Source organism: Phocoena phocoena, chromosome 4, assembly GCF_963924675.1.
Source record: "Phocoena phocoena chromosome 4, mPhoPho1.1, whole genome shotgun sequence".
NCBI lineage: Eukaryota > Metazoa > Chordata > Mammalia > Artiodactyla > Phocoenidae > Phocoena > Phocoena phocoena.
The window spans coordinates 144,274,071-144,300,186 of NC_089222.1; the positions used below are offsets into that span (position 1 = coordinate 144,274,071).

The following is a 26,116-nucleotide window of genomic DNA, read 5'->3' on the forward strand; positions in this document are numbered from 1 at the left end:
AAATCGACTGTGGAGATGGATGCACATTATATGAATGTACTAAAGCCATCGAGTTACATACTTTAAGTTGGCAAAGTGTATGGTATACTTTTATCTCAATAAAGCTGTTAAAAAGTAAATATAGCAATAATAACAGTGGGGATATGACTGGCATGTTCAGTGGATTACTCAGTCTCTACTGCTCATCCTGGACCTGTTCTCCATAAACTGCTCTTCTGAAGCACTAACACTACATCACGTTTCTTGAAAGAAACATCATAAAGTTTCCTCTATGAATACTGTGACTGACTTACTGTTTGCTTTTTGTTTCTTTGCATTTGCTGTGGTACTTTCTTATCAAGTCAATGATTTGGCTCTCAGGGTGTGGGAGTGGGCCAAAGGCCATGGGTAACCTCAGTCTGGAAACTGCCTCTGTACACTATGTATGGAAACCCCCTTAGAGCTGGAGGGAATGCCCAGTCCCGCTGGGAAGTGGCTCCCAGAAGCCAGTTTCTCTCCCACTTGCGTGACCTGGCTTCTGTGGTGAGAAGTCAGGCTAGAGAGAAACGCCCTGTAACCTGAGGGCCAGCTGAGAGGGGTGAGTCTACTGTCCTTCCCTGTTTGCTGCTGTCAGTCTGCAGTGTCAACATGACTCCCGGGAAATGTTCCCATACCTCTTATAACCTCCTCGCGCTTTCACCTGCCAAACCTGCCTCACCAGGCTGGGTAAGTTTCCACCATGGAGTGAGCGTGCTCTGACCGTCAGGACGCCCAGTCACAGAAAAAATCAAGGGCAAGGCCTATGGTGACAGAGTGCCACTGCCAGCCAAACGCTATCGCCTGTTGACCCACCATGAAGGAAACAGCTCCAAGCAGAACCCCCAACTTTCCTACGGCACATCTACAAGCATAATTCCTGGTCTTTCCATTTGCTCACATTCTTTCCCTCAACACGCAACTGCACTCTCAGGAAAGAAAGACTCCCGGCATCTTCTGCTTCTCCCAACCCGTAACTGTGACTCTGGGACCATCATCAGAAAGATACTCCTCCCTTCTCTGGGACACAGCCCCTGCAAAGTTTAATGGACAGATGTTTATTTTGTAAATGGAACAGATAAAGAAAAGGCACTACAGAAGGATAATTTTTAGAAGTCCCAGAAAATTCTCCTATACACAAATTAGAGCCGATCTGAATATTATTTGCCCATATACTATGTAATATTCAAGAAATAACCAAAGAATTAACAATAGTCCCAGAATCCCGGTTCTATGGACAGAGTTAAACAACTGGGGCAAAAGCCAAAAGACTCCAGATGATTCTTCTCACCTTTACCTCATCTTCTCTAGAGCTGAAGCCACGGAAGGCCATAGGCCACCAATGACCAGCTTAATAGAAAAAGGACTAGTAATTCCTTGTACCAGCCCCACAATCGCTTAATGCTACCTGCTTAAAAAAAACTCTAATGGTTGAGGATATGGATTTGTCCAAAATCTGTGAACAATTCCTCTTCTCCGTCCTGCCTGGAGCCACTTCTTTACAGGAAAAGATTAATGCTCAGGTCTCTTTAGTGTCACATTCTATAAAATTGGCCAATTTACTTGCCTTCACCTAGAAAAATCAACAATTCACCCTGAAAGTTATGTCCCCAGGGATTCACTGAAGTTCTATCCTGCTTCTCTCAAGTCTTAATCCCAGATCTTAAGGATACAGTGGAGCTCTTTGTGGGGTCCTTCTGATCCAACACATACCTAACCTCCTCTTACATTCCATTAGTCTGGAAAACTCTAAGGCTGACTGTGTTTATCTCCTCACTGAGGTTGCTAAGAAGGGAGATGAGCTTCCAAAGAAACACTCCAATTCCGCAAAACAACAGCTCATTATCTAGGCCATACTCTGGCAACTGAAGGAAGGGCATTATCTAAGGAAAGATTACACAGTAACCCAAATTATCCAAGACAAACCACTGAAAGACGATGAAGAGAATTTCTGTGATTAACTGGATATTGTAGATGACAGATACCAAATTCCCCTGAATTGGCAAGACCAGTTATATGACTAGACTAAATCAAACATGTCAGAAGCATGCCCAGGGGACAGAGAAGCCAAAACAGCCTTCAGCAATCTCAAAATCTCTCTCAACAATTACCTCTAACATCCAGGAGTATCATAAACCTTTCTGTCTATGTACATGATGGGTTAAGGTGGTGCTCTAGGGCAGTGGTCTCCAAGCGGCAAGGGAGGATGATTTTGCCCCCAGGACACAACTGGCAACATCTGGAGACATTCTCAGTTGTCACACCTAGGGGTTGCTTCTGGCCTCTAACGGGTAGAGTCTAGGGATGTTTCTGAACTCCTACAATGCACAGAACACTCCCCAAAACAGAGAATTCTACTGCCGAGGCTGAGAAGCTCTGCTCTAGGGACATTACCTCAATGACACTGCACACACCAAAGACCCACTGCCGCTCAGAGCCTGTCACCTGATCCAGGAGGCAAGGCTCACGGCCCCCTTTTCTCAAAGCAGCCGCACAAGTCCAGGGCTGGGGCAGACCTTAGTCATCATCTGGGGTCTAAGACTCTTTTCTCAGAAGATGAAGCTGAGGGTCACAGAGTCAAGAACACAGGGCTGGCCGGGGGTAGAAGCAGAACTGGACACTGGGCCTCAATCCCGCCCACCCTCCGCACTGCTCCCCTGAGGTGGAGGAGCCAGGAGCAGTGCTGCTTGCTGACCCAGGGCGCTCTGCTGTCAACTCTGTGGGACTGTTACGTCCACAAAAGATAAGCTGGATCCAGTCCTGCCATAAATTATCAACAATCAAGAAGTAATTTGGGGGAGTTCCCTGGCGGTCCCGTGGTTAGGACTCGGTGCTTTCACTGCCAGGGTCTGGGTTCCATCCTGGTCAGGGAACTAAGATCCTGCAAGCCACGCAGAGTGGCAAAAAAGAAAAGAAAAAAAGGTAATTTTGATTCTGTAATCATTACCTAACATTGTTTGAATGAAGAAACCCAGAATTAAGAGGCAACGAGTGCAATTATGACTTTCAAATAGTCAAAAAGTAGTTCGAAAAATAAGTTTTCCACTTGCAAGCTAAGCAAGTCAATCTTCACAGGGCTGTGATAATAATTTGCCATCTTCTTTTAAGTTCTATATTTGTCCACTTATAAAAGTTGTTGGAGGGACTTCCCTGGTGGCACAGTGGCTAAGAATCCGCCTGCCAACGCAGGGGACAGGGGTTCGAGCCCTGGTCTGGGAAGATCCCACATGCCGTGGAGCAACTAAGCCCGTGCGCCACAACTACTGAGCCTGCACTCTAGAGCCCGCGAGCCACAACTACTGAGCCTGTGTGCCACAACTACTGAAGCCCGTGTGCCTACAGCCCGAGCTCTGCAACAAGAGAAGCCACCACAATGAGAAGCCCACGCACCACAACGAAGAGCGGACCCCACTCGCCGCAACTAGGGAAAGCCTGCACGCAGCAATGAAGACCCAACAACAAAGACCCAATGCAGCCATAAATAAATAAATAAATAAATTTTTTACAAAAGAGTTGTTGGAAACAATCGCCCCCCCATGTGAAACAGGACCTTGGTTTACGATGTGTTACCACTTCACCATAGCTCAGTAACATTCACAACAATGTGTAAGGTAGTCAGAGCAGGTATTACTATTCCACTTCGCAGACAAGGAAAATAAAGTCCAGAGAATTTACATCCTGGGAAGTGGACTAGCTGGGCCTGAAAATCCAGACGCTTTATACTATTTTAGTCTATTAGTAAGAACAGTGACTATGGATGAGTAAGAAATTTCATAATTTCAATGTTTAAACAAATCCTTGACATCCAGTTTTTGTTTAGGATACAGTAAACTGAAGAGAGCTACACCTCCATTCTTTAAAAGGGGCAGTTTAGATAATTCAAAAAATCACAACTTATCTCGAACACATCAGAGTTGAGGCTGAAGGTCAACCAACTGATATGAAAAATAAGAAAAGGCAGGTGCTGCAAGGAGAGCTGTGAGGCAAGCACTTGCTCACCTGGGGCAGACGCTGGAGGCCAGATAAGCCAGCCAGAAACATCAGCTAAGAGGTGTAGCAAATTGCCAGGCGAGCGGCTGCCTGGGCTGCTGGCCGGCAGAGGGGCTGGCTACAAAAGGAAGGGGAGGGCAGATAGGGAGATGAGGCGGAGGTAGTGGAACTGTTCCAGGTCTTCACTGTGGTGGTGACGTGACTGCATGCATTTGTCAAAACTCACAGGACTGCAAAAAGGTGAGAAAAAAACTAATGGGTGAGTTTACCATAGGTAAACTTAAAAGAAGAATCGTTGTTTTAGAAGGCAGAGGATCTATCTGACAGCTAACCAAGGCGTCTGCTGTACTGCCTACTCCCCGTGCGTGGGACAGAGTCTTGGTATCTGACACACATAAGGCCCCAACGCCTCTGCAGAGCAGCAGGAACATAGTACGTAATCATCCCGTACGATTCACCAGCGCCCAGCGCGTAAGGGGAATGTGGACACGCCCACAACCAGGCAGGGAAAAACAAAGCCAGGTTGAGCTTGTCTGCTGGGCAACAGGCTGGCAATTCAAGCAGCTCAAACTCACAACTCAGCAGAATGAAAAGTCACATACATCATAGACCTTTGAGGTCACCTACAAATAGCGGAAAATCTAACCATCAAATCTGCAAATACCTTCTGCTAAAAAAGAGACCTTAAAGGAATATTGAAAGGTGGAGCAGTGCAAGCCTCCACCAGCTGAAGGCGCTATGATGAAAGTGCATTCTGCAGTCCTCCAGCGGATAAAGTGCCGGCCTGAATCAGGACTGGCTGAACACCGTCCGGGTCTCAACGTCTGCCCCAGAAGAATAGCACCAATTTCTAAGGGATTATGAAGAAATCATCTACATGAGATCTACTTCGTGAGGATTTCAGTAGATGAAGAAATGTAACACTTCCCCTCTCATTAACAGCAGAGAACAGCATAGCATACAGCAGAGGCGAAAAAGCAATGTAAAAAAGTAAGTCATAGCTCTATATTTAACCATTTCATTGACTTAGAACAAAAAGCCTTAATACTCCCTAGTATATACCACCTCCTACTATTTGAAGATATTAGTGTTAATTATATAGCCATCTGGCTTTATCCTTTACAGCAGTTTTGCCACAGAATTCTATCTAACTATAATCTTTGGGAAAATTTTACTAAAGAGACAATTTAGGGTTTTGGAATTCTTTAGTTACAACACCAAAACAACAGCAAGAGTTTAACTTAAGCTCTGCTTAAGGCTTTTACTTTAGCTAGACATCAGTAGATGATGATGATTCCAAACAACAAGTAGCTAAACGTACAGTTTTGACTTCTGTCCACGTAGAGAGCTGACCAGAACGTGCAAACTCACCCTGTGCTCCTAAGACTACTCGTTGCTACTCACCGATACCTATCAGAATCCCTTGGAGTGATGTTCCACAACATACACCTGGTCCCTACCCCCAATTTACCGAGTCAGATTCTCCAGGGCAGGAGCCTATTTGAAATGTTCCTGAGAGGTGTTTATGCACACACACCCCGACTGTGATCACTGCTCTGGAACTCACTTCTGAAAGTCACTACGTTTGAAGAGAATTACTCACTTGTTACGATTCCAGCCAAAGCAAAAACAAACTGATTCTCATCAGAATCCAGCTCCTTGACATCCCCATCCAGTGACTTCACAAAACTCTCCATTGTTTGACCGGTGATGTTGAAAAACTTCAAAGCTTTACCCTGAAAGTTCAGAAATGGAAATGTCACACCCTTTCACAAATACCAGTAGGAAAACACTTTCAAAGTGCAGGACACAGAGGAAAGACTCTGGTTTTAATTACAGAAGCAATATTTTTAAATCTATTCCCTCATTAAAACTTCCCAATGAAAAGATCAGAAAAAAAGAAGTTTGGGGCATGTAGAAAAATTACCCTGAAGACTGACATAGTAAAATACATGAGGGAAACAGTTCAAATTTATACAATGATAGAAGTACTGGGTTGAATTCACCCAAAAACATACTAGAAATATAGTAGAAAAATATGTTCTCTATTCTAGGCATGAAACCAGAGGTTTTCAAACCTTTGGCAGAAATTGTTTTTCAAATAAAATCTTAACTGAAACCACAACATGTAAAAGACAGCAACGGGCTCATCTGACAGTTTCAGTCTTCATTACTCGGCAGAAAGAGTTTCCAAGTTCCCAGAACCTTGAAAGCACTTCCTTGGCGGGGGCAGGGTTCTAAGGAATAGTTTGAAAACCAATGCATTTACACATGTCACAAGGGAACTGCATGGGGTGATATAAATATCCTAAGACTGGATTGTGGGGATGACTACACACCTCCAAAACTTAGCTAGAAAACACTAAGCTGTACACTTACAAATAGATGAATTTTACGACACGTAAGTTATACCTTAAGATAGCTCAGTAAACTTTAAAATACATTTAGTCCCTCCACTGTTTTTATTTCTGCAAATGATGAGTGACATACTACTGGCCTCCCGCCAACCATCCGCCCTTGACGGATGGTTTGCCATTCAGGACCACTCGATTCTCCCAGAGTCAGATAACAGTCCTCCCGGGCTCCTTCTGTCCTCTCCGCCATGGACACCACCCTGTCACAAGTCCTGCCTCACCCACACAGCTCTCCACTTCCCATCCCCTATTCTACTGGGGGGAGGCCTTCCACCTTCCACGTAGTCTTCCTGGCCAGTCTCCACACCCACAACCCCACCCTCCCTCCATCCTCACTCACTGTCAGGTTGAGCTGCCCAAATTCCCCTCCTGTCCTATCACTTTTTCAATCAAAAAGCCTTAAGGAATCCCGTCCTAGCACCCACTGGACAAATCATCAACCACACTGACCCTCCACCCTGGGTCAGATGACCCACACACTGTCCCTATGTCTCACTCCAGGTCTCTGACTGCTCTACTTCTCCCCTCCTGAGGGACCCTCTTCACTTCCTGCCACTGCTGCCTGTGCAGGTTAATCAAGGTTCATTTCAAATCTCTCTTCCTCTGTGAAGTTCCTTGACGTCTGTGTGCACTCACGTGCTATTAACATATAACATTCAGGCAATTAAATATTATATTACCCCTGGAATAACATACGTAAAAGCACTTTAAACTTTGTTAAATGCATACAATGTCAAGTAATAATACTGAAGTGGAACTATCTCCACAAACAGCATACAGATTCCGGGAGAGAAGGGATCTTATTTCGTTCATTTTACATACCCCCCGGGAGACCAGTTACAGTGGGCCCTACACAGATGGTATTCCAGAACTATCTGATGAACAAAAGAAATGGATTTAGTCTGTAGGCGCCTTAATGGCTGCACTGTGTCCTCTAAGTCGCACAAGCACTACTCAGCAATGTCCAGGCGGCCCGCGGGCGTGCTTACTCCTCCCAGGATGGCTTTGACCACCTCCTCACTGCTGGAGACGCCCCACAAAATGGTACAGGCTGCTGCGCCCATTCCTGTGCAGTACTCTGCCTGCTGCAGGAGTTGCTGCTTTGCTTCATTCAGCTGCTGTCGAAGAGCCAGTTTCTCCTGAAATCGAAACAAAATAAAATCAGAAAAATGCACAGCTTTCAACCTCAAAATCCCTCTATTGTGTTTCCTCTTTCAAAGGTATTTTTAAAGAAAAGAAATGCACACAGAATATAGTAAACAGTTGGTAAACGTAAACTAGCCCTTAGAGAGGCATAATGCATAAGTTTTTTAAAAACTTCAGAGGCAAAAAGAACAGCCACAGAAAAGAACATACTACCGCATTAGAGTTTATAAATACTGCCGAAGACTTGAATTCATCTTCTTTTAAGTAAGATGGATGACGAGGCATCTCAGGTCCCCCGTGGCTATGCCCAGGACAGCACCAACTAGGACACCCGAAGAAAGTAACAAGCTAACACAGCAGTCCCTACATAGAGCAGTATTTCTAATAAAGGTGCCTGCCGCCGCCAAGTGGCTCACTCCACTATAAAAATGCCATGTGACACAGCCAAGACCAGGCAGGAAAGACAGGAGCAGAGGCAGGAGAGGAGTGAGAAGGAAGGGCCTCCCTGGCGTGCCCTGAACCAGCAAGCTGAGCACCAGCGTAACGAGAACGGAGGCCAGGCACGATTTCTCAGCCTCCCACCAGCACTGGGCTTCTGAGGCCAGGGCTCTGAACAAGTGAACAAGTGAACTGTCCCCCTGATGTCACCTCTGACCACACAGCACTCCTACAGGTTCACCTTCAGGTGGGTCTTGGGTGATGTGGGGCTTCCTGCCCATCCCAACTGTCAACACCAGTTTCACTATTCCTTGTTACCTGAAGTTCCCTTAAAAGAGGAGAGCATTTCCTTACTTAATAATAGATAAACTCAAAAATACAAAAACCTGGTAGTTCCCTGGTGGCACAGTGGTTAAGAATCTGCCTGCCAATGCAGGGGACCTGGGTTCAAGCCCTGGTCCGGGGAGATCCCACACGCCGCAGAGCAGCTAAGCCCGTGTACCACAACTACCGAGCCTGCGCTCTAGAGCCCGCCAGCCACAACTACTAAGCCCTCATGCCACAACTACTGAGCCCGCATGCCTAGAGCCCGTGCTCCGCAACAAGAGAAGCCACCATAATGAGAAGCCCGCGCACCGCAACGAGGAGTAGCCCCCGCTCACCGCAACTAGAGAAAGCCTGCACGCAGCAACGAAGACCCAATGCAGCCAAAAATAAACTAATTAATTTTTTAAAAAAGAAAGAGCTATCCCTCTCCTGTAACCATGCCTATGGCCTTAAAAAAAACAAAAAACAAAAACCTAACTTCATTTATACTGAAGTATAATTAGCTCAACAGCCCACAAAGTTAAAGCATATGAGATGTTTTAGCTTTTTCTTCTACAGAGGTGAGTGCAGGACAATTAGAGGGGGCTTTTCGCCTAGTGGAGAAAAGGGAGCAGCGGACCACAAATCGAACTTTGTTGACTTTGTAACTTGGCCTAGGGTGGCATTCATATCTACCTGGGGACAATGCATTTGGTAATCAGAGCTTCATACACCTTCATACATATAGTCACATTTACTTTAGGAGAAAAATGGTCACTGAGCCTATGACACATGCTAACACCGCTTTACGTGATTTATTAACTCTGGGTTTTTAATATCTGGCTTCATCACAACAGTTGCCTAGATTCCTAGATTTGCGCTTCAGCCACTCAAGCCAAGGTGACATATGCAAAAACTGTATCGCAGCATTTCCTTCAGAATTCTGGCTTTTCTCACAGTTGAAGCAGGCTGCATTCTGATTAGTCTGGTTACGGTGGCTCTTCTCTAAGATCAACAAGAACTGTTGAGAGTAGCCGTCAGAACTGTCTTCTACGGTCACATTTGGTGGTTACAGGCAGATATGCCCTGACACAGGGCTGCACAAACAGTACAATGATATCAAGAGGAACTCAAAGAAAATAATTCCATTCACAATAACACCAAAAAGGAGAGTATACTTAGGAACAAATTTAAGAAAATTAGTTCAAGCCCTGTACAGGAAAAACTACGAAGCATTATTGAGAAAAAGTAAAGATCCCAATAAATGGAAGGAGTTACCATGCTCAAGGGTTGGAAGGTTCGATATTGGTAAGAGGGTAATTCTCCCCAAACTGATCTACAGATTCAACACAATCCCGATCAAAATTTCAGCAGGCTTATTTGCACAAAGTGATCATCTGATTCTAAAATTCATATGGAAATGCAAAAAAAAAAAGTTTGAAAAAGAAAAGCAATGTTAGAGGACTAACACCACCTGATTTCAAAACAAAACAAAACAAATCTACAGAAATCAAACCACTGTGGTAACGGCATAAGGATAAACATACAGATCAATGAAACACTGACACGTATGGCTACTGATTTTTTAAAAGCTGCCAAGGCAATTCAAGGGAAAAAGTAGTATTTTCAGCAAATGATGCTGAAACAACTGGATATTCATACGTGAAAAAAAAAACCTCAAAATGAATCATAGACCTAAATGTAAAATTTCGAGAAGAAAACCTCTGTGACCTTGCGTTAGGCAAATGTTTATTAGCTATCACAACAAAATCATACCATTAAAAAATTAAAACCATTAAAAAATTATAAATTGATGGGAATTCCCTGGTGGTCCAGTGGTTAGGACTCAGTGCTTTCACCGCCAGCATCCGGGAACTAAGATCCCGCAAGCAGCACAGTGCAGCCAAAAAAAAAAAAATTATAAATTGAACTTCCTCAAAATTTAAAACTTTTACTCTTCAAAAGACACGAGTAAGAAGGTAGAAAGACAAGCCATGGACTACAAGAAAATATTTCTATATCTATAAAAAAGACTTGTATGAAGAATATATAAAGAACTCTTACAACTCAAAAATAAGACAAATTAAATTAAAAATAGGCAGGACTTCCCTGGTGGCGCAGTGGCTAAGAATCCGCCTGCCAATGCAGGGAAAACAGGTTTGAGCCCTGGTCTGGGAAGATCCCACACGCCACGGAGCAACTAGGCCCGTGTACCACAACTACTGAAGCCCGCACGCCTAGAGCCCGTGCTTTGCAACAAGCCACCACAATGAGTAGCCCCCGCTCGCTGCAACTAGAGAAAGCCCGCACGCAGCAACGAAGACCCAACTCAGACAAAGAAAATTTTTTTAAAAAAGGCAAAAGATTTAAATAAACATTTAACCAAAGAAAATATATGAATGGATAATAAACACACGAAAAAATGTTCAAGAAAATTAGTCATGAGGAAAATGCAAATTAAAACCACAATGAGATACCATTACACCCACTAAAATGGCTAAAATCTAAAAGACCAAAAATACCATGGACAATCATAGGCGAAAAAAGAAAAAGAAAAGAAAAAGAAAATAACGAACCTCAACGTTTAGTTCACATTTTATACGCGTCGGGGTAGCGCGACGGGGTCTCTGTGGTGATGCGACGGTGCTGTACTTTGAGTGCAGAGGTGAGTTCATGAATCTACACGTGATAAAACTGCACAGAACTATGCTCGCACACATAAGCAAGTGCAGGCAGAACTGGTGAACTTCAAACAAGTCTAGGTAAAACTGGTGAAACCTGCACAAGCACTGTGGATGGCACCGATGTCAGTCTCCTGGTTTCCCTAAACTGTAGCTGTGAAAGCTACGTACCGCTGGAGGAAACTGGGTAAAGGGTATTGGGCTTCCCTGGACTTTCTGCCACTTTCTGTGAATCTATAATTATTTCAAAAACTGTCTTAACTAAAACACAAACTGGTTCGGGTGACAGCTGTACAACTGCATAAATCTACTAAAAATTATCAAACTAGGCTTTTACAACAGCTGAATTTTATGGTATACAAAATACACCTCAATAAAGCTGTATTCTAAAAAGAAACAATTATCAAACTCTGATATATTTACCTAAAGCGAATACTCATACATAACAGGGTAGCAAGCACAAAATATTCAAGATTCCTTTAAAATCTTCGTGTAGTTCATTTCTGATTATAATAACTGCACCATCCTATCAGTTACTTTTTCTTTAAAAACTTTCCTGAAATAATATACAACGTTTGCAACAACTTCCCATTTATCATCACAAAAGCAGCAACTCTTTCCTAACAGACTAAAAATATAGATAATGAAAAAATAGCAGTCCATATTTAAGTTAGTTTACTGACTATGAAAGATGCTGCCCTAAGAAAACACACAGAGAGGATGAAGCCATAGGTAAGCCGGGGAACCATGGCTCCTTAGAGAGAACGCTGTGACTCTGCCCGTTGTCTGAAACAAGTCCACGCGCACGGGGAAGCAGGCCAGGCACTAAATGCTGTGCCAGCAGAGACGTTGTGGAAGGCCTCAGCTAACCCTACAGTAGCAGCACAGTCCTTCAAATAATAATTCAGACATCCTCCAACAGCTTCACTGGTGCTTTCTTCCCTTGAGTTCAAAGGCTGCTATTGCCAGGACTCTCCCGGCCCACCCCTTAGATCACAACAAGGCCCAACCAGGCCCAAATTGACCCCATTAGACTGTCACTGAGGAAACACCTCAACGGAGGGCACGAACGAAGCTTTTCTTGTCCCAGTGACGGACCTCTAGAAGGTTGGGCGCTGCTTCTCACCCAGCATCTCCTTTACAATTTTGAGTCCACACTTTGTTTTCTGATCTTTCCTTTCATGCTGGATTCAGTGATGTCTGCTTTCTCCTTAATGACTTTTACCCCAACTGAAGTACTTACTAGAAATACTGTAATTTAGTATCTAGCCCTGGATTCTTTCCTAGTTCCTCAACTCTAAAATAAGCTTCCAGAGTCCAGCCTCACGGTCTGTACAGACCTGGGCAGAAAAGGCCACAGGAAAGGAAACTGCCAGTTCCCTACAGCAGGCAGAGACAGGGCCTTGTCACAGCAAACTTGCAGGGGCTCCAACCTGTATTAAATTGGCGGGACTATTAAGCAGGAGACCTAACTGGAAATAGGTAATGGTTTAACCTAAAATATTCCCACATTTGAACTAAGGTCAAAGTGTCTGGGCAATAACATGCTGATGATCTGACACTACTTTACCACAGCCATTCCCTCCTCTATTCTGGCACCTTCCCTGAGTGGCTTATTTTTAAGCATTACATCTAAAATGCCAGCCAAACATGCATTTTTTCCTATGCTTATCAATTTAAAATATAGGAAATCTAAGATTCTGCCCAATTTGGGCTTCAACCTTAACAAGGACGTCTTGGTATTTTAAGGAGTACAGAACCAATGGATTGCACTGTTCACATTTATCAAATTCCTTCTCGCCTGCTGGTCAACTTCCTTCAGACGATGAAACTTTTAGGTCCAGACAAATTAACCATGCGTCCGTCCTAGTGTATCATGATCTGAACAGAAATGACTGAGCTTTCAATGTGTGACACTCAATCTAACTCAGTTTTGAGACCAAAACTCTTTCCCTGGTCTTCTCTACGTGCTTCTCTACGTGCTCAGTATTAAAGTCTATACAGTCCATTTCTCCATCCGTCTGGAAAGATGTAGTTGAGCCATCTTTTTCAAGGAGAAAAACAACCGTGGCTTCCAGTTCTTTGATGAAACCTCAGATGCAATGGCCTTCTGGCCAAGTGTCTGCAATTTCATATTGCTGGAGCATTCACTGTATCTCTGGGAGCTGCAGCTTTCTGTAAGTTTGCTGTGGCTGAACCAAGAAAGAAGGCATATGCAGATTTCTACAGAATTTATGATTCCATAAAAGATTTTGAGGCGATGAGGAAAGCTACTGTCTCTCAGAGTGTAAAATGATTTTGGAATGTAAAGAATGTCTTTGGGTTGATTTCCATGGCAGTTTGTCACTTACCTGTGTTCCTAAACTAAGAAACTAAGAACTATGAATATCTGGGTTAAGGAATAGTTTTTCTTGATAAATAAACAATTAACAAATACGTGGGCGAAAAATAAAGGCCATACAAAATCCATCGGTTTTAGAAAACCTCCACTGCAGCCACAAACCTTCAGAACTCCTCCACACAAGGAGGTAGTGTGACACAAAGCTTAGCACACGGCAGTGGGGCCTGGGACCAGCCTCCTCTCACTCCGGCAGGTTAACAGCACCTGCTGATCCAGCTGTGCTGGGAGAAACAAGTGAGATGCATGGACAGCTGCTGACCGCCTGCCAGCACACAGTTAACAACACATCCTGGCTTCTGTCACTAGTACTATTACTCCTTTACTATTCCAACATAAAAATTCAAGCTCCGAATTTCAGCAGAAGTGGCAGAAGAGTTCTAGTTTTACAGAAAAGGAAATAACTTATTCCACGCAAAAAAATGTATAATTTTCAAGAAATATTGTTAGTCTCCCCAAATATTAAAATGAAATATAATTGGTTATTTCTAAAATATCAGGAAATGATGTGTGAAGTTAATTACAAATACTTCTATTTAATAGATCTATCTCTGATTATAAATCATTGTATGCATGATTTTTTCAAGATTATTATGAGTTTTAATAACTTGGATCCGGCTTTTAAACACTGAATTAACAGTAAGTGACTATCAAGGCACCAAGTAAATAATCCCCCACATTAAATGGTTGTAAAATCCAAACGATCAACTATTTTCCAGCCCGTTCAGAATAAAGACATGTAAAAATGCAGCGTCTTGAGGCCTCCGGGCTGGGCTGTGGCCGGCGCCACTTTGCGGTCACGGCCGCGGCGCTGGCACTTCGCAGGGACCCTGTGGGCGTCGTACCTTCTTCTCTCTCACGCTGTCCTCTTGCACAGACTCCAGGCGGGCTTTGAAGTGCTCACAATCCATTCTCAGTTGCTCTAACTCTTGCTCTTTCCTTTCCAGATCTAGAAGAGACAGAAGAATATTCAGTATTTCAAATCACTAACCTCTCCTGAGCATCCAGTCTGCTTAATCTCCTCTTAGGGAAACCTGATCTCTTAGGTAGGATTATTCACATAACCAGTCCTTGAATAACCAATATTCTAACAGTCCTGCTTTTTAAGGTTTTGTCCGTTTTTTGCCCATGGCAGAAAGCACCTTTTTGTTTTCTGTTTTCTGTTTCTGAGACTTCACTTTACTGCCAGACTTGCACTCAAGGTTTTAAGAAAGCGTGTTATTTAAAGGATTGAAGGCAGGGCTGAGCAGCCCGACTGTCTCATGGCACAGACTTGCATCTGCTCCATAAAAAGCAGAAGGCAGCTCAGTGAGGAGACGGTGCCAGCCGGGCTGATTCACAAAGCTCGTCTCACCACGGGCAGACTGACTGCCCAGGAACAGCTGCTGCCGCAGTCAATGGAGAAGTGAAAGCAGCGGCAATGGAGACAAGAGGTGGCCACAGGGAAAAGTGGGAGGTAGGGAACGCTCCCTCTCTACCACGTTCGTTCAGGTGATGACTCAAAGGGCCAACAGAAATCCCCAAAGACATCCGTGTTAATAACTCTGAAATCAACCGTATTGTCCACTCTAAATAAAAAATATTATGCTACAGAAATACTGACATTCAAAAAGCAAAGAAACAGGTGCTTTAAAGTTTTAAGTGCCTTGACTTCAAGGACCAAGATATCATCCGTTTTCATGCTAACATATACCAAGATCTGAGCACGGGCTTGTGCTCAGAGCTACTGGTGTAACTTCTTAATTAAAGTAGCGCTGCTTGGGGACAGTGATTCTCAAACTTTACTGTGCATCAGAATCCCCTGGAAGACTTGTCCAAGCACAGCCTGCCGGGCCCCATCCTCAGTTTCTGCCTCTGAAGTAGGCCTGAGGATCTGCATTTCTAACAAGTTCCCAGTGAGGTTGATACAGCTGGCCTGGGAACAGAGTTTGAGAGTGACTGCTTCAGGGCAACAGCTACATCTCTCACCACCAACAAAATGAGATCAACACACAGCCAGCAGAGCAAACAATGGAGCCCAGCCCTAGGGATGTAAACTAGCGGGAAAAATGGAGGGCAGTACAAGGCAGACTGCCCTGAGAGCGCCTCATAGGGCCTCATAGGGCCGATGCTGGAAAATGGAGCATCACTCCACCCTAGAGAAGTGGCTCCCAGACACTTCCTCCAACGGACAAAAGAGAAGGGGTGTGGCTTTATGACCTAGGGGTCTGGGATAGCAAGGAAAGCCCAGACGAGACACTGGCGGTGGGGGTGGGGGGCTGGGATCAGTGCCAAGAACAATGCAGGCATTCCAAAAGCTCTGGAAAAATAAAGGGAGGCCTACATTTTCTAGAGACCCTTTGCCCTAGAAGGGAGATTAAAACCTAAAGCTAAATATTCAGTTAACGATTGTGAAACAGCTGGCAAAGCTTCTCTTAAAACGGGTTTCTTAGAAACTGGGGTGGGATGTATTATGCCACAACATGACTTTCACTGGAATTCTTAATTTTGTCCCACTAATCCTGGCCACCCAAGAAACCAACTATATCAATCAAGTGCTATACTCTGAAAAATACATATCTGCCTTTTGTAACGATGTTAAACTTATGAATGAAATGTGAACTGCAAACGGTCACAGACAAAAAGAAACAAAATGAACAAAAACTGAGATAAAACCATTGGTGGCATAAAACTTTTTCTTTGCAGTTTATTTTTAATTTTTTTCTTCTATTACTAAACTGTATATTACTCAAACATGGTAAAGACGACAGGAAATAACATGGCTCACGTGTAAAAATATGTAGGAATTAATTATGACCACCCAAAAGACTCACTATGGTAATTTCATAATCTCTCACTCTATATAGCTGCTTATGACCTCACTGTAAGTTAACATAACAAAGGGACGGGGTTAAACCATCCCACTCTACCCCCCAGAGTTCAAAGGCAGTATCAGGGGTGTCAACCCACCCACCCCAGGCTCTCCAGGAGGCAGGTGGTGGCTTTGTGCTGTACAAGGCCACCGCCTTGTGGCGAGAAGGGAGCACTGCCGCCACCTCCCTGCATTTTCAACTTGGCCCACACGGCGGCATGCCTGCCGCCTGAAACACAAGGGCAGGGATCTTCACGCGTTCTGATGCATCTCACGAGCCTAGAATAGTACACGGCACCGATCAGGCACTTTATAAATACTTGTCATGTAAATGAATTTCACTTCTTCATACAGTCCAGCTAATCCTTGGATAAAGAAAAAAACTCAGCTATTTTGATTGTATGTCTTATTCTTCTACAAGAGGATATATTGCTTTTGCAATTTGTTTTAAAAATCAGGGACAGAAATAATACATATGCAGTACATTATACATGGTCAAGACATTACCTTACCCAGCCTCAGCATTAGAACAAGGAAGAGGCTGCCACCCAGCCTAGACTGTATTTCAACTGCTAAGCTTTAGCATTCAGAATGAAGGAGAAATCTAACTGAGTAAAAGGGTGGCCTAGACAGACTATCAGTATATAGAAACAACCTAAATCACAGGTCATTTCAACATTCTAAGTTCTGAAACTTAGAATCCTTTTTTGATAGCTTTAACAACATGAGAATGACTGTCAGCTTATCCACAGGAAGGGTACAGAGAGCCATAAATGAAAAGCGGGGTGACTAAAACCCAGCCAAAGAAATGTAAACTGTAAAAAAAGGGATCGATTTCTCCTACCCTTTACCACCTGGCATGTTTATAATACATTATTAATTGTAATGTTTAATAAATTATCAGCTATTTCATGTAATAAGAAAAAAATATGTTTTTAATCAAAATAGCTCAGTAAAGAGTCTCAAATCCAAACTAAGGGCTTTTTAATAGCCATCAACTTTTACATTCTTCTCACTAATAGGTTTAGAAAAGAATTTAGAATTAGCTACTGATGGAATCCATCTTTACTATGAGCTGAGATTTGGAGGGTATGTTAGTTTCCTAGATCTGCCATAACAAAGTACCACAAACTGGGTGGCTTAGAACAGAAATGTATTCTCTCATCATTCTGGAGGCTACAGTTTGAAATCAAGCTGTTGGCAAGGACACGCTCCCTCTGAAATCTGCGGATGAAGGATCCTTCCCCGTCTCTTCCACCTTCTGGTGGCCCCAGACGTCCCTGGGCTTGCAGCAGTGTAACCCCAACCTGCCTCTGCCTTTGTCTGGCCTCCTCCCTGTCTCTTCACATTATCTTCCCTCCGTGTACTTCTGTCTCTTGTGTCCAAATTCCCTCTTTTAAGAAGGATACCAGTCATACTGGATTAGGGCCCACCCTAAAGACCTCATTTTAACTTAATCGGCCTGTCAAAAAATGTAAGTTGAAAAAGTGAAAAGATGAGAATATTCCGGGATTCATTTAAACACAAAAAAACCCCTCAGTTAAAGAGTTTAAATGCATTTCCAGCCAAACGACACTTTAATTAGCTGTCAAATTTTTAAAACAAACCGAAAGGAGTGGGGGAGGAGAGTTGGAACCAGAATATGGAAATAGAAATTTTTTTTCCTGCGCTGCCAAAAATCTGCTTCTTTTCCTAACGTAAAGGCCACCGGAGCACTCTTTCCTAAGAGGAAGGAAACGTGTGACTAATAGGAATCTGTCCTGTGCTGGCACCGCCAATGTACTTGGCTCTACCTTTTCACACCTCCACGTTGCAGCTCCTCAGTCTGCCCGAGAATTATCAAGGAAAAGGATCTGATCCTATCCTTTTTATACCCCCACATCACCTAGCAGAGCTTGACACATACCAGGCATACGGTGAATACCTACCTGACTGACTTTCAACTGAGTTCTAGCGCAGAAAACGAAGATCAACCTTGCTGAACTCAAACGAATTCTGTTAAAGTAACTTCCCAAACCAAAGAGTCAGGGACTTCTGCTTTTCATTCACTGGCATAAAATACAATGTTAACAACTGGGTGGTCGATAGTGATCTGTCCAAGCAACACATGTCTCCACCCCTCCACCTTGGCTACCTTTCTGCTCCTCAGTCCACTGAGCCCCAAACAGCAGTCCATCTTCTCCTTTCCCAGTCCCCTGCATTCTGGACAGTCTCCACGTGCCCTTCAGATCCACTCTCCAACCTGCTCTGTCCCGAGAGGTAAAAGGTTGAACCCAACCTCCACAGCGACCGGCTCCCCTGCCTGCTGGATTTGGACAGTGGGTCCCCACAGGAAACAAGGACAGGAGGCAGGGTGGGACATCGACTTACCCACTGCATTACCCCTGCCAGGTTCGAGCAGCAGTGGTTTCCTCCTCCGAGCTGAGGCATGGTCCTGCCCAGCACCCACCCTCCTGCCAGTCTGGCCGCTCGCTGGGAGGCCACAGCGCCCCACTCTTCCAGGTTCTGGGCCTTCGCCTCCCTTGTGCTGGTTCCCCAAACCCTGCCCACCTTGGTCTGTCATCGCTTCATGATATGCTCTGTTTACCCCTTCTGTTTCGTGCGAGGAGCTGGACTTGATACACTCTGGTATTTATTATCTCATATGGGCCACAATAAACCTTTGGTCAAATCAAATAATATCTTCTTGGCACTCACTCTCTAATGATTCTCTCTCTAGTTGATATTTCTTCTTTTTCTTTTCTTTTTGGTGGCTGCACCACGCAGCTTGTGGGATCTTAGTTCCCCGACCAGGGATCGAACCCACATCCTCGGCACTCAGCAGCGAAAGCGCGGAGTCCTAACCACTGGACTGCCAGGGAAGTCCCTAGCTCATATTTCTATGGGCCAGAATAATTCTTCTCTGAGTTGAAACAGAGGCCCCCTCCTCTCTTCTCATTAATATCAAACTCTTGGGCAATTAATCTCAAAACACCCCACAAATGCTTTAGAAATCACGTAGTGCAGTGCTTTTCAAACCCCACTGCTAAGAACCCAAGTGCCTCAGGGATGCTTATGGTTCTGTAAACATTTAATTAGTATTTCCATTTTACAATATGTTTTTCGCTGTTTTATTTGGAAATAATTTCAAACTTACAAAATGCTGCATGAATAAGAATAATACAACGAATACCCACATACCCTTTACCCACACGTACATACTGTTAACATTTCACCACGTTTGCTCATCATTTGGACCATACACAAGCATACACACAGTACATTTTTTCAGCCAGTTTAGAGTAAGTTACATATATCATGGTCCTTTACTTCTGAATACTTCAGTGAACATTTTCCAAGCATAGGGATAATGTCCTAGTTACCCAGTATACACGGTTGTCAACTTGAGAAAAATTAACATACCTTTACCTAATCTACCACAGACACTAGAATTTTGTCAAATGATCTAAAATTGCCCTTTACAGCATTTTCTTCCTTCAAGGTACAGCATCTAGTCTAGGATCAGGTTTTGCATTTAACCGTCATGTGTCTTTAGTCTCCGTTAATTTGGAACATCTCCACAGCCTGTGCTATGTGTGCGGCTCCACATCTTTAACAATGTAAAACTCGTAACAACGTACACGGAAGAACCATTTCCAGCTAGCACGGTGATGCAGCAGACCCATCTTCCCCCCCACGAATACGCAGGAAAGCAGAATTTGAACAAACCAGAAAAAAGTTGTTTCAAAGTATCTGGGAGTTACCAAATCGTGTAGGCCTTGAGAGCCGAGACCTAGAGAAGAGCGAGGTGCACTGAAGTGAGCAAGCCCAACTTCCCAGCCCACTCTTCCCCAAGGCACCTGCATATTCAAAAGCAGCACAGGCAAAGAGGCAGCAGAGCTAAGCAGAGCATCTCGCCACGGAGTACAGAGCCACTAGGCAGCCGAGACCTAGGGCAGGCCGTGATCCTGGAGGAGAGGGAAGCACAGGGAAAGCGCAGAGGGGCTGCAGAGGGAGGCGGGCGGGCGGTGAGTGGAGAGAGGCCAGGAGGCCAGGCGGAGCTGTCATCAACCTCATGGCGCTGGAGAGGTCAGAACGGAAGGTCAGCGCACTTCCCTGGTGCTCCAGCGGGTAAGACTCTGCGCTCCCAGTGCAGGGGGCCTGGGCTTGATCCGTGGTCGGGGAACTAGATCCCACACGCATACTGCAGCTAAGACCTGGTGCAGCCAAATAAATAAATAAATATTTTAAAAAGAGAAAAGAACTGAAGGTCAGGCAGGGTCCGCCTAGATGGAAGGACTCTGGGAAATGACTCAAGCTCTCAGTTAGACCCCCCTGAAGAGCTAAAACCCTAAGAGGGAGAATGAACTAGACACAGGCCAGCTCGAACTAAGACTGAAACCAGCCGCGAACCAGCTCAATGCCTAACTGGATTTAGGTGAACTACTCTGACTCCATTCTAACTGACTGAGAGAAGCCGGGGGAAAAAGTCCTTGCTGGAGAAAAATATCAAATCCAGAGCCTCTACATACTTCATTCTTTAAAATCCATTAATCAATAAAAAAAATTACCAGAACTACCAACAGGAAAAACAGACAACACAAGCAGATCAACGGGTGATCCAGACAATGGATTTATCAGACTCAGACTCTGAAATAACTGTGACTGATATGTTCCAGAAATAGACAACAAGAGAGTTTCATCAGGGAGCTAGAATAAACAACAACCTGGTAGAAAATCAACACAAAAACTAATAAATACTAGCATTTAAAAATAATTTTAAAATAAATAACAGAGCTAATAAAGAATTGAGAATCAGACCCACATAAAACTAGCTACTATGACAAAAGACATTGTAGCACAGGAGGGAAAGACTGCCCTTTCAATAAATGGCATTGGGTCAGTTGGCACAGATGGCTAGTGGCTATTTTTATTTATTTATTTTTTGCGGTACGCGGGCCTCTCACTTTTGGGGCCTCTCCCGTTGCGGAGCACAGGCTCCGGACACGCAGGCTCAGCGGCCATGGCTCACGGGCCCAGCCGCTCCGCGGCATGTGGGATCTTCCCGGACCGGGGCACGAACCCGTGTCCCCTGCATCGGCAGGCGGACTCTCGACCACTGCGCCACCAGGGAAGCCCGCTAGTGGCTATTTCTAAAACAGACGTAGACAGCATAGATCATACAACACCTTCATCACCACAGAAGGTTCTACTGGACTATGCTCACAGAGGTAAGGTGCTGCTGTACAGATTTCAAATTACACAAAGTAACTTTTTCTCTCTGCTAAAAACCTAGTCAAATGCCTCTCCAGTATATCATGGCTGCACTTCTTTGCATTCATTGCGGATATGCACTCTACTAACGTTTAAATATATTTATTTAAACAAATAAAATTTTTAAGTTAAAACTAATGTTGCAAATTTTAAAATGTCAGTAACGACACTGTAGCTTATGTTCGGCGTCAACACGTAAAATTAAATAATTCCAACGCCTCTGAGACTCTGAGTGAATATCTGACAGACTGCCACTAAGGTGGCAAGTTGCTGTTAAATTATAGCATTTAACATCTCAAATGCAACACAATTCATTTGGAAAGTGTCTTCTATAAGACAATGAAAATTTAAACAGGCTGAGTGGCTTTTCCATCATCTCTCTCCAAAATGAACACCTACCAACCAAGAAACGCAAGAAATTCTTAGACTTAGTGGCTTAATTGTGAAACAAAGTATCTGACCCCTCTGATTTCAAGCTTCAAGATCAGTTTAATTGAAAACTGTCCTCATGTTACAAGGTGAGCTGTTTAAAACATTTCTCATTTGCAATTCCTTATCTCTGGGATTTGTCTTTTTCTTGCTACTTAACAACCACAATTAAAAATAGAAACTGGACACTGAGGATGGTACTGCAACCGTCTTCCAAAATGTCTCACATTAAATTTTTGTTTTCATCAAAACACCTTCATTGGGGACTTCCCTGGTGGCACAGTGGCTAAGAATCCGTCTGCCAATGCAGGGGACACGGGTTCGAGCCCTGGTCCAGGAAGATCCCATATGCCGCGGAGCAACTAAGCCCGTGCGCCACAATTACTGAGCCTGTGCTCTACAGCCCGTGAGCCACAACTACTGAGCCCACGTGCCACAACTACTGAAGCCCGCACGCCTAGAGCCCGTGCTCCGCAACAAGAGAAGCCACCATAATGAGAAGCCCGCGCACCGCAATGAAGGGTAGCCCCCGCTCGCCACAGCTAGAGAAAGCCTGCGCGCAGCAACCAAGACGCAACACAGCCAAAAATAAATAAATAAATTCTAAAAAAACACCTTCATTGCACCCACTGATTTTAAAAGTAAATGTTATAAAACTGAATTTTTAAAATAATTATGCAGGAAATACAACATTCATTTTACATATTGAACAACCATATACTATATAAAATTTTATTTTTTTAAAAAAGCAGGATTCTCCCAGTTTAAAACAAATTCGTGCCATGTGCTGATGTAGTGATACCTCCTTCACTGTTGGAAGAACATGCACCAGAAGGGACGACAGAAAAGGGGGGTGAGCTGACTTTTACTGAGTACAGCTGAGCCCTGAACAACACGGGAGTTATGAGTGCTGACCCCACCCCACCCCCCAAAGTACAGCTCTGCATCGGCCCTCCACACCCGCTGCGAGGAGGGCTGTGCGGCGCCGCAGCATCACGGGGACCCGTTTACTACGCGAGTGTCCAGGGCCCCTCCCCCTGAGGACGTCCTCGTCCTCTCCGTGGAGGGCGCCCCAGCCCCGCCTTACCAAGCACGTGCCAAAGGGGGGCTCACTGTAACGCCTGAGGCCTCCAGTGAGGCAAGCGCGGCTGTCCTCGTTCTAGACAGGGAAACAGCGGAGACGGCCCACAGCAGCAGTGCACAGACCACTCCTGCATCCCCGTATCCCCCCCGCTGAGCTCTGCGCCCACCTACAGAGCCTAACCAGACCAACCATTTCTTCTCACGTCCTGTCCACTCCATCCATGCAGCCACAGTCCACACTCTAACGTCAAGTCCAGACCTTCCTCGATGAGCACTTTACCGTTAATTTTTCTTCACCTTCCAACCAAGTCCTCAACCTATCCTAACTTAGATGCAAAAATCATTCCCCTGAAAATGTCATTTTCATCACTATTTTGAAGTCATTTCCATGTGCTAGTTTCCAACGGCCTCTGCTTTCAAAGTTAAAACAATAATCCGTGGTTATTCTGCCTTCCTGAAACTGCTCACATTTACTGACATCTGCTATACCCTGACCTCTGCTCCACATGTCAAGCAGAGAAGTAGCCGATTAACCCACGAACAATCCTGCTCACTCCCGTCTGTGACTTTCACACATGCCTTACCCTAGCCGAAAACATCGCCCCACTTCCCTTCTAATAAATCACGCCTCTGCCCTCAATGCTCATCTATTCCCCAAAGAGTCTCAGGCAACACCCTTGTAGGATTATTCCGAACTCCACCACCTACTGCCCAGTTTCCCAAAAGAAACTAAGCTACCGTGCTAGAGGCAGAATTAAGTCCCATTCACGACCTGACACCCATCACACTAAGCCCTCTGGTTGGCTTGTACAGCCTGAGCCCATCCAAACCATCCAAAGATCCACACCTATTCTCCTAAAGAAACTTGCCCTAAAGTCAGGTGTGTGGCTTCCCTCTCCTTCCTCCCAGCCCGCATCCACTCCTACGTTGCCCTTTCTCATTGCTTAAGACGGGAGGCACACAACAACTCTGATACTGGTCAAAGCCAAGAACTGTCCTGGATCACAGGCCAGTGAGAGGGTGGATGAACCCACATGTCAAACAGCTCTTGCTGTCACCATGTGATTCTTGGATTGACTCTAAGGGACCCATTTTCAAAGCGATGGCTCATGTGATCCCTCTGGGAAGACAGGCCCTCGGGAAGGCCGAGGAAGGGCCATCAGACCTAGTCCTCACAAAGAGATAAAGGGGCGGGGGGGTGTGATTTTTGTTTTCTTTCACGTCACCTGAGTGGTAAGAGCCAAGGAATTCCCTGGCGGCCCAGTGGTTAGGACTCCACACTTTCACTGCCAAGGGCCTAGGTTCGATCCCTGGTCTGGGAACTAAGATCCCACAAGCTGTGCAGTGCAGCCAAAAGAAGAAAAAAAAAGAATTCAGGAGCCAAAATTAAGTGAAAGATGCCTCTTAGGAGGCCATCTTCTAGGCCAGGCCTCAGACCAGAGAAGCAGAAGTCTTCAAGGGCCAGCTCGTGTTCAAGGTTCACAGTGAAGCCGACCACAAGCACTGCGGTCCACTTCAACCCTCCCTTCCTATACACCCGGTGACCTGCAGCACACACTAGCCTCACGAGATACCACTGCAAATTTAAAAAAAGAGCGTGCAGGAACGGGAGGCTGGGTGGTCCCTTAGGACCAAATACTCAGCCAGGCACAGAGAATATAATGGGAGACCCTGCCCTTCCACCAATTTATACTGTAAGATGGGACTAAAACCATTCTGTCTGAAGGAAAAGTACAGGATGCTATGACAACATCCAACAGGAAGACAAATCTTGTCTAGGCAGTCAGATAAGGAAATGAGTCTGGGCCGGAGGCTAAGTCCAATAATACAAATCCTTTCAAGCCATGGTACAGTTTTAAGGTTTGGGGTGGTAGGGGGTTGGGGCCAGGGTTTTGTTTGTTTTTTGGTCTTTATCCTAAGAGCAAAGAGAAGCCACTGAAAACTGACTTAAGCAGGGGAATGACATAATCAGACTGAATTGTTAAAAACTAGGTTGCAGTATACAAAGTGGACTGGCAAGTGGCAATGAGATAATGCTGTCAGGAGCAGAGATTCAGGCCCAATGACGGGGCCTGGACTCGGCGGAGGCAGTGGCGATGGAGGTGGCTGATGAATTCTGCATGCATCGATGAGGGGAAACGTACAGGACTTACGGGGAGACAGGCCGGGGCTGGAAGGGGAGAGAACAGTGAGAGGAGAGGTGGGCAACAAGGAGGATCCCAGGTCTCTGTCTGGATGGTGGTGCCCTGGGGAGGCTGGGAAAGCCTGGTGTCCAGTGGGGTAGGGGCAGGATAGCATGAGTCAGACGTGAGAAAGTAAAATTAGCCTGCTCTGAGAAAGCGAAAATCTGTCCTGCAATTTGCTAGGCTGGGATAACAGACACAGAAAGCTGGCTGCCAGGTTAACAGGAAACAGCATTTCCCCCAAGGACACACTGCAAGAGTAAAGGGTCATGATGAACCCTTCTTTCAGTGGCTACTGATTTCTTCTTCAGGGAAAGTTTACTCTTTAAAATCCTAGACTATCAGAAATTGTGCTGTTTGGAATCACACTAGTAAGGAGGAGGAGACATCCACTCTCGCCTGCAGGGTTGCAGTCACTGTGACACAGAGCAGAGCCTTGATAGCCAGCTAGCTGCAGAGCTTCAAATAAAGGATTTCTAGACCTGATGTGCCACCATCTACCTAAATTTTGTAGTTTTCAACGAAGCAGGACCTGGGGCCACTGCAGTGAGACCTGATGCTGACCCCTTCACACACAGACCTACTCTGCTTGGAGCCCATGAAATCACAGCTCCATGTGCACTCCACCTAAACTCGGCCCTGCCTCAAATCCTACGGCAACTCTGTCCTTTCCTTTGTTGGCAAAATGTCCACAGTCCCTCTGGTGTGTGGTCTCCCTCACTGCAACGAGCCAATAATCTGCCCTTGTCAGAACACAGGTCCTTCCTGATGGCTGCAGGCTGATTACACTAAGACAATCACTTAGAATTTTTTTTTTTTTTTTTTTTTTTTTTTGCGGTACGCGGGCCTCTCACTGTTGTGGCCTCTCCCGTTGCGGAGCACAGGCTCCGGACGCGCAGGCTCAGTGGCCATGGCTCACGGGCCCAGTC

At 45.0% G+C, this 26,116-nt stretch overlaps 1 protein-coding gene across 1 annotated transcript in view; it reads right to left on the bottom strand.

Moving 5' to 3' along the window:
- HSF2BP (heat shock transcription factor 2 binding protein) overlaps window positions 1–26,116 on the bottom strand; it is an 81,405-nt gene that overhangs the window by 51,213 nt on the left and 4,076 nt on the right. The window contains exons 4-6 of the mRNA XM_065876680.1: window positions 14,234–14,337; window positions 7,409–7,558; window positions 5,609–5,741 (exon numbers count right to left, since the gene is read on the bottom strand). Coding sequence (XP_065732752.1) covers window positions 5,609–5,741; window positions 7,409–7,558; window positions 14,234–14,337 — 387 coding nt within the window. The remainder of the gene's footprint in view (window positions 1–5,608; window positions 5,742–7,408; window positions 7,559–14,233; window positions 14,338–26,116) is intronic.